The sequence below is a fragment of the Rousettus aegyptiacus genome, unplaced genomic scaffold (assembly GCF_014176215.1).
Source record: "Rousettus aegyptiacus isolate mRouAeg1 unplaced genomic scaffold, mRouAeg1.p scaffold_m13_p_12, whole genome shotgun sequence".
NCBI lineage: Eukaryota > Metazoa > Chordata > Mammalia > Chiroptera > Pteropodidae > Rousettus > Rousettus aegyptiacus.
In genome coordinates, this window is record NW_023416287.1 from 1325495 (window position 1) to 1340918 (window position 15424).

At 69.0% G+C, this 15424-nt stretch overlaps 1 protein-coding gene across 1 annotated transcript in view; it reads right to left on the reverse strand.

The window, feature by feature from the left end:
• The window catches only part of CDH4 (cadherin 4), a 207253-nt gene that overhangs the window by 53692 nt on the left and 138137 nt on the right, over positions 1–15424 (reverse strand). The window contains exon 3 of the mRNA XM_036229218.1: positions 1175–1401. Coding sequence (XP_036085111.1) covers positions 1175–1401 — 227 coding nt within the window. The remainder of the gene's footprint in view (positions 1–1174; positions 1402–15424) is intronic.

Below are 15424 nucleotides of genomic sequence, written 5' to 3' on the forward strand. Positions count from 1 at the left end.
CCGCTGGGCGGGAACGTCACGCCGACTCCTCCGGGGCCGCGCAGCGCTCCCGTGGGAAATATGTGACCTCATTTGCATTTTCTAATTGAATCGCTATCAGCTTTCCTGCAAGACTGCGCAGAAAGAAAAAGTTCTCCCAGATTCCGGCGCTGCAGTTTCCCTGCAGAAACCCGCCCGGAAACGGTTGCTAGGAGACGGAGGCGGGAGACAAGCTGCCAAACTTTTACGGTCCATGGAGCCGAGAAGCTGTGGGTTTCGCCCGACTCCGCAGAGCGCTCAAGAGATGGCCTCGCGGGACGCTGGGGTCCCCACCGACCTCGCCGAGGGCTCGGCCTCACGGTGCCTTTTGTGAGGGCTTCCCGGGACTTGTAACAATGCCGACTGCTCCTTTGAAGGAGGCCGAGTTTCTAGAACCTTCTGCCAAAACTCTCCTGCTCACTGTCCCCAGCTGAAGTTCCCGCCTTCTCTAATCCCAGCCGGGACGCCCTCTGCATGCGTGAAAACCGTGCGTTATCAACTGCACGGGAGAAAGTGCTGGAAGTGTCGCGGGCAGCGAGGTGAAAGGTCACAGAGCGCAGCCCCGCCCGCGAGCCCCGCATGTCTGTCACGCCCCCCCCCCACCCCCCCATCGCAGGCTCCACGCTGCTCCCGCAGGCTCGGACCCCCAGCGCAGTGGGCCCGTTTTCGGGCCGCCGTCCGCGCAGCGACGTCTGCGAGACTCGCTCAGCTGTGGGCCCTGCGGGGCGCTTGCCCGTTTTCACTGCCGCGTAATGTCCCCCCGTTCTCCGGGAGGGGAGCGGGGCTGCAGACGGGGCTCATCGCGCCTCCGTCACGAGGCGTCCGTAAAAGTCCCCAAGCCTCGGGGTTTGGGGGCTTCCGGCTGGCGAGCACAGCCGTGTGCTCGGAGGGTGGGACAGCCCACATCTGCGGGGACAGAGGCCCCGGCACCGGGACCCCAGAGCCCGCCCCGTCCCCCCGGCCGTTCCCTGCGTCCTCCTGTGCCACATGCTTTGGCCTAGGCCAGGCCGAGCGCGCCCCGGGTCCCACGCGCCTCCACGGCAAGTCCCCACACCGAGGGGCCGGCCCGTCCTCGGGGCCTTCGCAGAGGCCCCGCCGCGGCTCGCCGTGACCTCACCGTGACTTCGCCGTGCCCGCCGCGTGCCGACAGCCTTACCTGGCGTCCGGAGTGCGCGGACGAGGTCTGGGCCACCAGCAGCCGCACCATGGCGTCCCAGCGCTCGGCGGTCTGGCGGTCCCACGCGGTCACGGTGAAGGCCACCTCCGCGGAGGGGATCTGCAGCTCGCGGGTGGCAAAGACCGTGCCGTCCGCCCCGACTTTGAAGTCCACGCTGTCGGTCTCATACTGCGTCCCCGTGGTCCCCGAGCAGCTGCTGAACGTGACTGTGAGAGGAGGGGAGAAGGGTCAGGGCCGGGCAGGCGGAGGGCGGTGGCCCTGCCGCGGCCACTCCGCAGGAGCCCAGGGACAGGCTGCGCCACGCCCCCCGGGCCGGGGTCTCTCTCCCCGGGGAGTCTGCGGAGGCCTTGGAGGAGGGGCCCGAGGAGAAGCAGCGACGCACCTCGGGACCCCGAGACGAGACGCCTGCGCTCCCGCTGAGGCTCCCCGTCACCCCGGACCCAGCAGGCGTCTGGCGGGGGTGGCACGGGGCACTTTCCACCTGAACGGTTCCCGCGCCTGCCCCCTCGCTGGCCACACGCAAACCTCCGGCCCCGGCAGACCTCGAGGGCCCCATGGGGCTGTTTCTCCAGTCCGTGGGGGGATGTGGGGGGATGGGGAGGATGGGGGGAAGGGGGGGACGAGGCAGGATGGGGGGTACAGGGGGAACTGGGGGGCTCCAGGGGGCTCTCCGGAGCTGTTCAGAGGGGCCCGACCCCTGGGCTGCGGCCCTCCCCGGCCCTCACGCGATGGCGGGGAGGCGGCCTGAGCACGGCCCTTCGGGCATGTCCGTGGGGGAGGTCGCCTGTGAGGACCCGAACGCCGAGCGCCCGCCCTCCCATGGGCGCCACGGAAGGAGGCAGCGCTGTCCCTGCCGTGGGCCAGACGTGGGAGCCCCGACGCGGAGCCCCATGACGCGGAGCCCCCCGACTCGGGAGCCCCCCGCACTCGGGGCCACAGCCCGAGCTGCTGCGCAGCCTCTCCGCGGTCTGCTAATTACTTCCATTAGTTTTAAACAAACTTGACAAGAGACAGAAGGGATCCTGAGAGAAATTAAGTCCAAGTGTTTAAACACGCAAAGTCACAGCCCCACGGTCTCGGTCCCCCTGGTGCTGGTGGCGGCCGGTGCCTGTGCAGCCAGCGCTGGGGGCGCCCGGTGAGTGGGCCCCGGGGGGCAGGACCCAGCGCTGCCCGCGCCGAGGGGGGATCGGGAAGGGGGGGTGAGCGTGTGGCCGCCCCCGTGCTGGGGTCCTGTCCTTGCTGGTGTGCGTGCGGATGGGGTGCCCTGCAGCCAGGCCCCGCCGTGGTGGGGCTCGACCCCCCCGTCTGGGACCTGACGAGCGGTGGCCTCTCTGAGCGCCGGACTCCGTGCCTGTAAGGTGGACATGATAGCGGAGGGCGGCCAGCGGAGTCAGCACCCACCTGCGCCACCCGCCCGAGCGCGGAGCAGACAGGCCCGGGGGCGAAGGCGCCGGCCCAGGTCACGTGGGTTGTTCACCCCACGGACGCTCGAGGGCCCTCGGTGCCTGGCAGACGGATGCCCAGGTGTGAGGTGACCGGAAAACGATAACGCCGAGGGGTGGACCGTACGCGCGGGGTCCCCGGGGAGGGGGAGCCCCACGGGGTGCGCGGGGTCCGCCGGCACGGGGACTCTGACCCTGCTGGGGTGCTGCGTCTCGCACCCGGGGGGCCCGGCTCCCCCAGGCCCGGTGCGGGAGCCACAGCTGAGTCTGTCACCGAGCCACAGAGCCCCGGCGCCCTCGCGCGGGACAGGTCTGCGTTTCAAGCCCGCGCCTCGCGCGGCGTCTGCCCGGCTCCTGACGGGTGACCACACGCCAAGCACCGGCGGAGGACGGCAGCTCAGGACGCCCTCGGCCGGGCTCCTGGGAGGGGCCGAGCACTGGAAAATTCCAGGACGTCGGACGCTCGCTCGGGACTGCATTTCGGTCGCCGCCCCCAGGAAGTTGGCGCAGCAAACTGGACGCTGATGGCCTTCGGGCCCCTCGTCCTCCGGCCGGGACGCTGGGCAGCCAGAGGAAGGTCAGGGAGGCTCCTGGCCAGCCGTGGCCACCAACGTGCGCGGTCCTCTGTGCTTCGTAAACGTCGGGCTCCTGCACCCTGGTGTCCCGGCCCAGCCCGGGAGAGGGCCTAGCCGCGCGACCGCAGGAGCTTCTGTGGGCCCCCCCCCGCCTCGTCCCCCCCTCCGGCCGGTCCCTCGCTTGTCCCCTGCCTGTCCCGAGTGCAGACGGAAGTGCTCACGGGAATGAGCGCAGAGCAGAAACGCTGGTCGGGAGGGGCTGGGGGCAAAGCGCGGACACGGGGGGCCCGTGCGAGGGCGGGGGGCCGTGGGGCTCAGGCCGGGCGAGGCAGCACGGAAGGCTTCGGGGGGGCGTCAGAGCTGCGCTTCCGGCAGCTTCCGGCACAGCTGCCTGGACGCGCCGTGCGCACCGCCGGGGCCCGTGTGCTGGGCGCCCGCACGGCGCCGAGGGGCTTCCCTGTGTCTCTGGAGCTTCCCGAGAGCGTCGCCGGCCTGCACACGGCCAGCCCCGGGGGGAGCCACGGACGCGACCTCCTCCGGCCCGCCGGACCGAACTCGCTGGCGGAGCGCCGCACTTCGGGGTGCGTCCAGCCGTCCCCGCCCCCGCACGCCTCCGTCAGCTCCTGGCCTCCGAGGCTCCGAGGCATGGCGAAGGCCACCATTCTGTCGTGGCCCTGAGCACACCCCACGCCCAGCCACTCAGCGCCCCAGACGCAAGGCGCGCGGTGGGCCCGGCGTGTGGCATTCCCCTGGAACTCGGCGCGTGCACGGAACCCGTAGCCGATGCCTCCGCACCAGTGGCCGCGTCACGGTGGCCGGGGTGCAGGGTCCCTGTGTCCCGGCCGAGGCATCCCCGGCACCCCGCCCTGCCCTCCTGACGGTGGAGGCCGGGATGCTTTGCCCTTTCCATCCTCGAGCGGAGGAGACACCACCGCCCACTGCGCAGACGGAGGCCAGCGGACGGTGTCGGCCATTAGACCCCCGCCCCGGGACACGGGCGGCCTCGTGCTGGGCGGCGCCTGGCGGGAACGAGTCCTGTGGGCGCCGGCTCCGAGCTGCACGTGGGTGGCTCAGCACTGGCAGTCACAGCGGCCGGGGAACAAAGTCGCTTTGGAGGCGTGGGGCCGGGCCTCACGTGGTCCCCGGGCCTCACGGGTCCCTGGGCCTCGCGGGTCCCCGGGCCTCACGCAGTCCCTGGGCCTCACGGGTCCCCGGGCTTCATGGGTCCCTGGGCCTCATGCGGTCCCCGAGCCGACCCCCAGACCTCGCCAACGCTCCTCTCCAGAGAAACACAGTGCCTGGCGCCCGCGGGGGCCCCGTGCAGGCAGCGCCGTGCGGGCGAAGCGTTTATCCCGAGGTAATTACCCCTCGAACAAGTTTGACATGAAGTCTTGATAAAGAATTGTTTTTTAATTTAATAGTGAAAGAGCTCAGCCAAATGTATAAAAATTATATGACATTTCACTCCTCAGCGTAAATTAAAATTTGCAGACAGGTCAATGAACCAGGAATGATTTTCTTCCCAGATCGTTTAGACGATGAGAGCTGGGGAGGCTGGAGGCAGGGGGAGCCCGTGGTGTCGCCCTCCTCCCGCGGGACTTCGGACTGGGAAGGGCGCCCGCCCGCCCGGCCAAACTCCTTTCGCCTGCAGTGGGCCTCGCTCCTGCCGGAGGCTCGTCGGAAGGGGCGACAGTGGGTTCTGGACTTTCCTTGGAGAGAAAAGGCGTCTCTCAAGAAAGGCGGCCTTTGAACTAGACGCTTCCGGCTGCCGCGAGGAGGAAGACCCGCGGGGGCTGCCGCCCCCCTCCCGAGTCCCTCCTGTGTGAGCGGCACCTGCCACGTGCATCTGCTATGACAAGTACCAGAGGGCACGGCCTGCGGCCTTGCCAAGAGCGAAGGCCGGGGCCTGGGGGGACGAGCCGCGTGGCCTCCGGCAGCTCGCGAGCCCCTGAGCCTCGCGCCTGCCCCAGCACAGCCCCCCTGCTCCCACGAGACGAGGTGTGCACTGTGGCCCACAGCCAGACGGGCGGGCGGGCAGCCTCTCTGCTGGGGCCTCCGACTGGCTGCCTTGGAGCTGAGCACAGTCTGCACACAGCTCTGTGCCTTCTGAATTCACAACTCCGAAGCCCTGTGTCCCCGGGGTCTGGCCATCGCCCGCCGCCCGACGGTGGGGCACGCGCCCCTCCCACAGGCACCCAGTGACCTGGCTCGACGTGTGACTTGCTGGGGGCGCCCGGCGCATTCGCACGTGCCGACCACGCATCTCCATGGCGACTCCCGCCCTCCCGGCCACCGCCTCGTCCCCCGTCCCGGGCCTCGCTGCACACGCCTGCATCACACCGCGCCGCACAGACCTGTGGGCGGGCTGCAGCCTCCAGGAGGACAGGACCAGGGCCCCTCGAAGACGCCATGTCCTAATCCCAGGCCCTGGGACTACGCCGCCTCACAGGGCAGCAGGGGCTTGTGGGTGCGATGAGGTTAGGACCTTGTGGTGGGGGGGGGTTCTCCTGCCTCCTGGGGGGGGCAGTGGAGCCACAAAGGTTCTTATAAGAGAGACAGGGGGTCAGGCGGGGGTCAGCACGCGTCGGCACGGGTCAGGGAGACTGGGAGCCGCTGTGTGCTGGTTTTGACGGCGGGGGTGGGGTGACAGCCAAGGAACGCGGCCTCTAGAAGCTGGGACGGCGGGGCGCACGCCGCCCGAGCCTGCGGGAGGACCGGCTGCCCACGCCTGGGCGGCAGCTTCCGACCTCGCACCGCGAGGTCGTGCGTTTACGTCGTGCGAAGCCTTCGCGCCTGTGACGCTCGGCGCACACGGGACTGCGACGCCCGCTCCCCGAGGCCAGGCCTGCCGTCCCGGCCTCTGCGCCGAGCACGGCGGCGGGCGGCGGGCGCTCAGGGGCGTGCGCTGAGTGACCGCGTGAGCGCCTGGCGAGGCGGCCTGAACCGCGTCAGCCCCTGGGTCCCGCGGCACCGCACAGACAGCCGTGGACGAGCGGGGCTCTGCGGCTGCACCCGCGGCACCCGGGCCCTGCCCCCTCGCCACTGCCCGCCAGCCCCCCGGAGGCCGCCAGCCCCGCGGCCGAGGCCCCCAGCGGCGGGAGACTGTGCAATGTCCCCGCTCGCCAGCTGTTGGAATTACTGACCGCGCGCACATTCGGAGCTTGCCGGGAGGGTGCTCGGCCCCAGGAGAGACGAATCAGGAGCTGAGGAGACGGAGGGCCTGGCCCGGCTGCATTTCCTCTTCCACAATGACTTCCTGGGTCACAGGTCATCTTCCGGAACCTTCCATGGAGGATAGATGCCCTCCTCATCACTCCCCAGGACCGGGAGCCCTGAGAGCTATCGGCTGCAACTTCCCCAGGAGGCTGAAGCTCAGAAAGGTGACTCGACTTGTCTGAGGACACAGTGTCCTCTAGCAGCAGAGACTAATGGCTGCCGAGTTTTCTGGACAGTGCTCTGGCTTGAGTACCACGGGTCTGGGCTGAGGGAAGCCACCACGTCAAAGCGAGCTAACCGGGTCAGTGCCGGGGGCGGTGGGATGCCCGCCCCACGCGACCTTCCGGGCCCTTCACCTCCAAACCCGCCCGGCAGGCCCCGGCACAGGTGAGCGGCAGCCCACACAAGTCTCGTTTCAGAGTTTTAAACCCGCTGCTGGTTGCAAACTTTTCACGAAACACACAGATGGTCCTGCCCGCTCCTGTTAATGGAAAAACCCTCACACGGCTACAAAAGCAGACGTGATCATCTGTTTCCTAACATTTTGAAAAAAACCTGCAGAGGTGTAAGGGTTACACAAACGAGAATAATTAGCTTGCGCCATCTGTGAAAAAAGAAAAAAGAGAGCAGAAAACGCCCCCCGCCCTGCGGCTGCATCTGCCACCCCGGGCTCGGCGGGACGAGGCGGGTGCTGGCGGGGGGCGGGGCGGCCCGGCCGCTGTCCCCGGCGCCCTTCGCCTCCCGCCGGCTTCGGGAACCGTGCGCTGGCCCTTCGCGGCCCTCGTCCCCCCTCGGGGCTGTGAGCGGCGCCTCGCTGCCTCCCACCCGCGCCGCGTGCCGGCCGCTCTGTGCGCCGCGGTGGACGCCAAGGACCGGCCGTGGGCAGGAAGTGGGCAGGACGTCGCCGGGCGCTCCCGGACGCTCGCCCCTGGTTTCCGGCGTGCACGGGCACAGCATCGAGGAATGCCCGCAGCAGAGGCATCTGGGGAGAGCAGAGCCGTGCGGCCGCGGGAAGAGCGAGGGGGCCTCGGCGGGGGGTGTTGGGGGGCTTCCTGGAGGAGGTGACATGTCAACGTGGTGACCCAAGGCTGCGAAGGGGCTGCAGACTCCTGGGGAGGCGGCCAGCTCCGGGCAGAGGGGGCCGGCGAGGGCTGCGTGAGGCCGGGCGGGCGGCGGATGGCTGTGTGTGCCCAGGGGGGAAGCACAGAGAGGTGCTTGAGCCGCCTCGCTGTGGCAAGAGGGCGAACGCTGCTGTCGCCCGGGGGTGGCGGGACGGGGGTGGCGGAGAAAGGGGGCAGAGGGGACCGAGCTGCCGGGCGCGCGGCTCGGCTGAGTGTCCAGCGTCTGAGCGTGGACGCCAACGTCCTCGACAAAGCAGCAGCACATCAGACACAACAGTGTCCACAAAGCGGCACGCACGACTCCGCGGGTTTGTCCCAGGCCCGCACGCCTGGCTCGGCGTTCGCAAATCAGTTAACGCGGCCCGGCCCGGCAGCGCACGGAAGCCGACAACCGCACGGTCGCGTCCGCAGAAGCAGCGTTTGACAAGGTGCAGCACACGTGCGTGATAAAAGCTCTCGGAGGACTGGGGGGGGCGGGGGCGGGAGGCGGGCTTGCTCTGCCGGATGTGGTCGACGTGCAAAAACACTGTGGGTAGCACACTTCACGAGAAACGGGGAGCTTTCTTACCGAGCGCGGGTGAACGGTGCTCGTGTCCCCCCCGCCCCACTGTCGCCCGGGGAGTCCTGGCTGCAGCGCTGAGGCGGGGGAGGAAAGCAAAGGTGAGCGCACCGGGGAGGGAGAAGCTGCCCTGTCCTCGTCGGCGATGGCGTCACCGTCCCACCCGAAAGAGCCAGCGCCCCGCGACCAGCGAGCGGTCACGTCAGGCCGCGGGGTGCAAGGCTAGCGTGCGGAAGCCGGTGGCTCTCCTCGCCCGGCGGGGCACGGGCGGGGTTCGAAATGAAAAGTGCAGCGCCATCTGTATCAGCACCCCGAAAGCGCTGGGAACCCACTCCGGGCCGGGCCAGCCCGCCCTTGTCCCCCGGGGCCGCGGGGTGGCGGGGCACCCCTGAGAAGCCATCCCGGGCTGCACCCCCCTCCCCCCCGCCCCATCGCAGTTGTCAGACCTGGACCATCCACAGGTTACGGCTGCGAGGAGGCTCGTCCCTCAGTGAGGACGCTGGATTTCCGCCGATCGTCAGAGCTGCAGGGCAGAGTCCAGGGGGGTTGTTTGGGTTCCCCCTTATCCCCTTGGCCCTCCCGTGCCTCTTCCAGTCAGTACGAAACCCGGAGGCTGCCTGGCTGCTGTACCGTCGCTGGTCGAGGCCGACCCGCCCAGCTCCGAGGTCAGGCCCTGGGCCCCCCGCTGCAGGGCTGGGGGCACGGCTCCCGCGAGAAGGCTTTGCGGACAACGGCCACCGAGAGTGACAGTGAGGTGGACAGTGCCTCCCCCAGCCTCCCCCGGGTGTGAACACAGGGCGGGAGGGCTCGCCCTCTGCTCCAGGGGAACAGGGGGACCCCCGAACCCGCAGCCAAGCTGGCGTCTGCCTGTCGGGACGAATCGCGGGCGCCGCTAAGGGGAGCACGTGGCGTGGAGATTCCGGGGACCCCGAGCTGCGCGCCTCACATCTGGGGTCTTGACACAACCAGGGCGTTTGACTCGGCCGCTAACGACGTCACTTTCCACAGTTGACACACGCGTGTGCGGAGGAGCCCGGCAAGGCCCGCGCAAACGCAGCCACGCTCAGGCTGTCGCCGAGCTTACCGTGCTGCCGGAGCGTTCCCAATGCCGGCGTCCAGCCCTGGCAGGTGGACACCGGGCAGCGCCGTCAGCCTGCCCGGGGTCGGCGGCCCTGTCCCGGCCCGCCCGCGAGAGCTGCTCTCCCGGTGGGGGCCCCCTCGAGGCGGCAGGAGAGGGCGCGGGTGCTACGAGCGGCCGCCGGTCACGGGCCCCGAGACCGACAGGGACGACGTGGGCCGCCGTCCCGTGAGCGCCCGCGGGCTCAGCCCCAGGAGCAGTGCGGTCACACCGCCCCCCAGACGCCGGCCGAGTCCGGGCCCCGGCATCGGCTGTCAGCCGCCACCGCCCCGGCGGGCGGGAGGGGCGCATTCCACTCACTTCGCAGAACTCCTGAGAGCCCCCCCCCCCGAGGGTCTGCACTGAGCTCGGGCGTGGCGGCCCCCCAGACACGAGGCTGGCCAGTGAGTGGGCTTTGCACACAGCTGTCCAGGTTAGGTACGAGGCCCACGTGGTGCTGCGGAGGCAGTGACGTTCCGGTGGCCTCGGCGTGACCGAGGCAAAGGAATGGGGACTGTGACAGGCTGAGCGTAGAAGCCCCGGGCGCTTAAGGGGGTCCCTGAGCCTCCCACGTGCATTTCCGGGCTCGGCTGGTAATAACTCACCTAGGGCCTTCTGGGTTGTTTTGTTACAGAATTCACAAAATGAAGGCTCAGAGACTAAACCCCTAATTCCTAACCAGGGGTGATTTTGGCCTCAGGGGACACTGGAATCACCTGGAGACATGTTCGGTTGTCACGGCTTGGGGGGGTGCTGCTGGCGTCTAGTGGGTAGAGGCTGGGGGTGCTGCTAACAGCCCACAGCACACGGGGTGTCAGGCATGGACTCTGAGCAACGGAGCCGAGATCTAGAAAGCCCTATGTCAACTGCGGGGGTGTGACATCGGCAAATTTCATGTTAAAAAAACCGCCAGAGTTTCAGCTCGTCTGGGAAAGCGGAAGGCCAGGCCGTCAGCTGGACTGAGAGGTGACCGCGCCCCCCGAGGGCACACGTCTCCCTTCTGTCCACTCCGCGTCCTTGCTCCTACTGCCAGCCTCGCGGCTGGGCCTCACCTGGCCCACCCTGAAGCTGCAGGCGTCCGAGCGCCCTCGGCCGTGCGCTGATAGCCAGCTGCCGTCCGCTCACCGGAGGACACACCGGCCGGCATCCCGAGAACCCGACGCTGCCCTGAGGCCAAGTGACCGAGCCCACAGCGCCCTGGCTCTCGGGCAGCGTCCCACGCTGCCCGCTGGCCGGCTCCCTCCGGCCGCGGCCCCCCGCCAGCTCCCACGCGCCTTCCCCACCGTGGCCCGAGGACGTGCACTCGGCCGGTGTCCTGCTGAAACAGACTGGAGTCCGGCAGAGTTGAGGCCCCAGCTGGTGACGGTGGAGACCTGGGCACCAAGGCGGGCGCACAGGGAGAGCCGGACGCCCGGGTCCCCTCTAAATGGCCGGGGACGCCAAGGGCTGTGCCGACCCTGTGGAGGCTCACTCCAACCCTGACCCCTGCCGCCCAGCGGGCAGACTCTGCTGCTTCTGACGGCCGAGGCGAGAAGGCTCGCAGCCTGGCCTCGGAAGAGGCTGGGAGGGGGGCCCTGGACACACGCCTTCCCGTCCGGGGCCGTCTTCCCCCCACGAGCAGAGGCCGGGCCTCCTGGCGCTCACGGGGCTGCCTGGCCACGCCCGTCGGCACAACGGCCACGGCGCCTTTTGTCTCCGCTGCGGAAGCCGCGTGCTCTGCTCCTGCTCCTGCTTGCTCGACCTTTCCGCTTTATTGGAAAAGTTTAATTGGGAGTTCTAAAAGGTCACAATTAATATTTCCAGGTGAATAATACGAGGTAAAGCAGCTCCGAGTAAATACGGTTTAAATCCACAGCCACCCAAGGCGCTTAAAATTAAAACGGAAAGGACGAGGTTGGGGGAGGGAGGCCGACCGGGGTGCAGGGTCTTGGGTGAGCATGGAGCACGTGCCCGGGGCTCAGAGCAGCCACACCCGGGGTCCCAGAGATAGGCGCTCGCACATACACGTGCATGCACGCACACACACACACGCACGGCATGAACACATATGCACACACAGACACGTGCATGCACACACGAGCACATACACGCACACACAATCACATGCAATGCACGCACACACACACGTGTGCACACACATGATGCACACACACTCCCGTGGCAGACCAGGTGTGTGCGCTCACCTGCCTGGCACTCTCCGCAGGTGCGTGGAGACGCAGGGGGAGTGGGGTGGGGTCCAGGCGTGGGGCAGGCCGGAGGGGCTTGGGTCCCCGTGCCCTGACCTGCCCCCTCCTCCCCCCAGCCACGCGCTGCTGTGAACAGACGGCGTCCCTTCCAGATCAGCCGCGATGCCGTCTACGCAACGCCACGTCCCACGCCGCCCCTCGCGGTCCCCCAGCTCCTCCTTTCCGGGAGTGGCACACGCGCCCTCCGTTCACACTCAGACGGCCGCCACTGCCACCCAGGACGGAAGCTCGTGACCCGGGTCCTGGCAAACGGCGTGGCCGCCGGCACGCAGCCGGGCTCGGCCGCGCATGGAAGGAAGGAGGCGCGTGGCCGGGGGCGGCGCTCTGAGTGTGGGCCCCGCCTCCGACGGCGAGCCGGGCCCCCGCAGCGTCCAGGGCACCCGCTGGCCCCCCGTAGGTCGGGGAGCCCTCGGCACCGCCCGACGGCAGACCCGGCTCGGGAGGACGCCCACCAAGCCCGTCTGCCAGGCACACGGGGGGCCGGGCGTCCTTCCCTGGGGCCTCACGCCCGCTGGCCGCTGGCCCCTCACCAGCCCGGCTGGACCAGGCCACAGCCTCGGGCGGCTCCTGGCCCTCCTCCCCGCGCTTCCCGCGTGCGGCTCCCCCTGCAAGACCCCCCCCCCCCGCCCTTGCGTCTGTCTGTGGCTCGCCGTCCGTCCGCAGCACGTGAGGACTCCCGGTCTGCTCGCTGCCCGCCCCCAGGGCCCTGCGTTGTGCCCGCTGCTGCAGGGGAGACGATAACCAGGTGGGCGTGTGGAGACGCACTCAGGCGGGCGGCCCCGCAGAGGCCCTCGCCCCGCGGCGAGCCCCCGGAGCAGGCGGACGCCGCCTCCGGTCAGCTCGGCCCAGACCAGTGCCGCTCGGCCCTGCCCGCCACGTTGAAGAGCCATGTGACCGGCCGACCTTCGCCGCCGGCCAGGGGGGACTCTGCACGTGACTCGTGAGAGGGATGGCGGTGTCCGGGCAGCTTCTGAGCTCGTTTTCGGCCTCCGGGTCCCTTGCTCCTGGTCCCCTGGGGTTTGCTGGAGACCGTGGACTCGTGAGGGCCCCTCCCCCAGCCCCTCGTTCCCTCGTCTCGGGACCGCCAGCCCTGCCCGAGTCACCCCTCGGACGGGAGAGCGTCGTTACTGGCTTCTCCGGGAACACACGCGCTTCGGGTCGGACACCGCGGGGGCCTTGTCCCCGTCGCGGGCTTTCTGCCCATGTCCCACTCAGCCCACCCCCCAAGCCTTCTCCTCCGCTGCGGCGCACCTGCAGCTCCGTTCTCGTCGAACCCCCAAGGACACGGTGACCTCCATCCAACAGTTGCGAAGGTGGCGGGAACCTAAGGTGCCACCAAGGGTGAGCTGGCGGTTTCCTCGGGCCCGGGCAATCACCTGCCTCTGAGAGTTCTTCCTGGTGTCCCAGGATCCCGGGGTCCCGGGCGAGTGGTCCCCCACGTGTGTGCACTTCCTGGGGGTGCCGCGGCGCCCCCAGAAAGCACGGCCTCCAGGAAAGCGTCTCATTTCCACTTGCAGTCCCGGCTCAGGGGTGCCCGGCAGCGTGGGCCCCTCACGTCCCCGCAGTCGTCTCTGCGCCCTGGACCGGACGGAGCACTGCGCCTCCCTCCTCTGCGTCACCCGGCGGGGGGGGGGGGCCCGGCTGGCGTGGGGCTGAGACCCACGGCGCCTCGTGAGGCCAGCAGAAGCAGCCGCAGTGCCAGAGCGACCGCCTCTCCCCGCGTGGCCCCGATCGTCATGCAGACGCTTTGCCGCTGTGGAAGGCGGCGCCTTCCGAGGCCCGACAGCTCTGAGCTGCGGGTGACGGCAAAGGCCGCCCGCGAGGGGCAGCGACCCCGCCGTTCCTGTGACCCCGCCCCCACGGCACACCCCCGGGGGCTCCTTCTGTGCGTCGGCGCCGCCTCAGCGGTGGGGTGCGGACAGGGACGAGACAAAGCTGTCGCGCTCGAACCTCCTCGTGAGAGAGGCCGGAGCGTCCCGAGCCACCGTGCAGCCCGTGCGATTCCCGAGAGGGACGCGGCGCGCGCGGGCGGCAGGCGGGCTGGGGCCGTCGCGGAGCTGGCACACTGAGTGACGAGGTCCTCACGCGCGGGGCCCAGATCCGCCCCGGCTGCTCGCCGCCCCGCCGCGGGGCTACGCTTGCTCGGAGGCCCTGAGCGGCTTCGTCGGGGGCAGCCCCGAAAGCCCCCGGTGACTGCGGCGAGCCCGCTTCCTCCGGCCGCCCCTCCTGCCCGCGCCGGGCCGCCCGCCGAGGTCCAGCACTGGGTCTGGAGAACAGCAGGCCATCGACGAGACGTGCAAATGAGGGAGTGACCGAGAGACGGCCCAGGGTGGCCGTGTGACCCGGCTTCGCCACAGGGCAACACCCATCGCGCCCTGCTACGCACAGCAAGCGACCGGTCGGTCGGCGGTTGTCAGGCCGGAAAGTGACCGGAGGTTACGCGCCGACCGGCGCACCTGGCGGTGGGTCGCAGAATTCTCCGAGGCCCTGAGCTGGCCATTCGCAACCCCGAAAGCCATCTCCCCGGGCCCCACGCTGGGGCGGGCTGTCCCCACGGATCATTTTAATTGGATAACGGAGAAAAAAAATCCTTCTTTCATAAACCTCCCAACACTATTAGCTTAAAAGCTTTCAGGAAAATGTGCTAACTTCTGACCAGTGCCCACATGGGCATTTCCGAGGCCCCAGCTAGAGTCTGCAAAATAACACTCGCTTGCTGCTAGAAAACAGAGCATTAAAATAGAATCTAAATCAATGTTTCTGATCAATCGCTGCAGAAGTGTGTGTAAGTGGCTGCAAATTGAGTCGCACGGAGCACAGATGGGTTTTCGCGACGGCGCGAAGTTGTTCCTCAGCCGCCGCCCGCCCCGCACACGCCAGCGCCGGGGGCTTCGCCGGCCCGAGCGCCTACCTGAGCACCTCCCAGTCCCATCGATCGGCGCTCGTTAGGAAACGCGGCCTCGTGCGCGCCCCGGTGAGCAAGCCCGCGGGGCGTGAGGCAGAGGCCCCGTTTCCTCACCTCGTGTCTCTCTTGCGGGTCCGAGGGGAGACGAGGGTTCGGTCGTCTGTGCAGAGCAGGTCCTTTTAGCGACGCGTTGGCCAGAAAGGAAACGAGACGCCTTCGCTGCCCTTGGATACGAGTAGGTGTTCCTCGCATGCGTTTCTCGATTAAAGCTGAGGACAGGGCTGGCGGGAACAAACGCAGACGCCACACACGCATGCACACGCACGCACACGCACGCACACGCACGCCCACGGCCTCGCCTCCCCTCGTGCCTAGACGCTCCCTCGCCGCGCACGGCGGGGCGTTTTCCTTCCGCACACGCGAGGGCTTTATTCCCTCTAGATGCACGTGCTGGACGTGCGAGGGCGGCCATCGCGGTGCCGATTTACCCGAGGATCCAAACACTGCCGTCTGTGCCGACACACTCACGCACACGCTCACACTCACACTCACGCACACGCTCACACTCACGCGAGGGAGAGGCGGGGCCTCGCTCCTCCAGTGAGGGCAGCCGGACACACACGTCCAGTTTCGCAGGCTAACGCGGTCGCACCGGCGCGGGCAGGCGGGAGGGACCCCGTTTATCATCCTTGGTGGGCGGGACCCGCTGGCCAGTGACTCGGGACGGCACGTGCCCCACGCTGGGCTGGTGAGGTGGACAGGCCACGGGACAGCTGGTCCGTGGAGGGACAGAGCTGCTGGGGGGCTGGGCTGGGGGACTCGGACCTGGCTGGTGGTGCGTGAACCGCCCTTCGTGGGGTGCACACACATGCTCACACTAACGGGCCCGCTCTCCCGAAACCTCGGGAAGGGTGTTCCGCCTGAGTCTGCCCATGCCGCTGGGTCAGAACGCCCCAGGCCGGTGGAAGTTCTGAGCCGCGGTTCTGGAGGCTGGAAGCCCACGGCCCAGGGTTCGGCGTCTGGTGGGGACATGCTTCCGGGTTCCTGG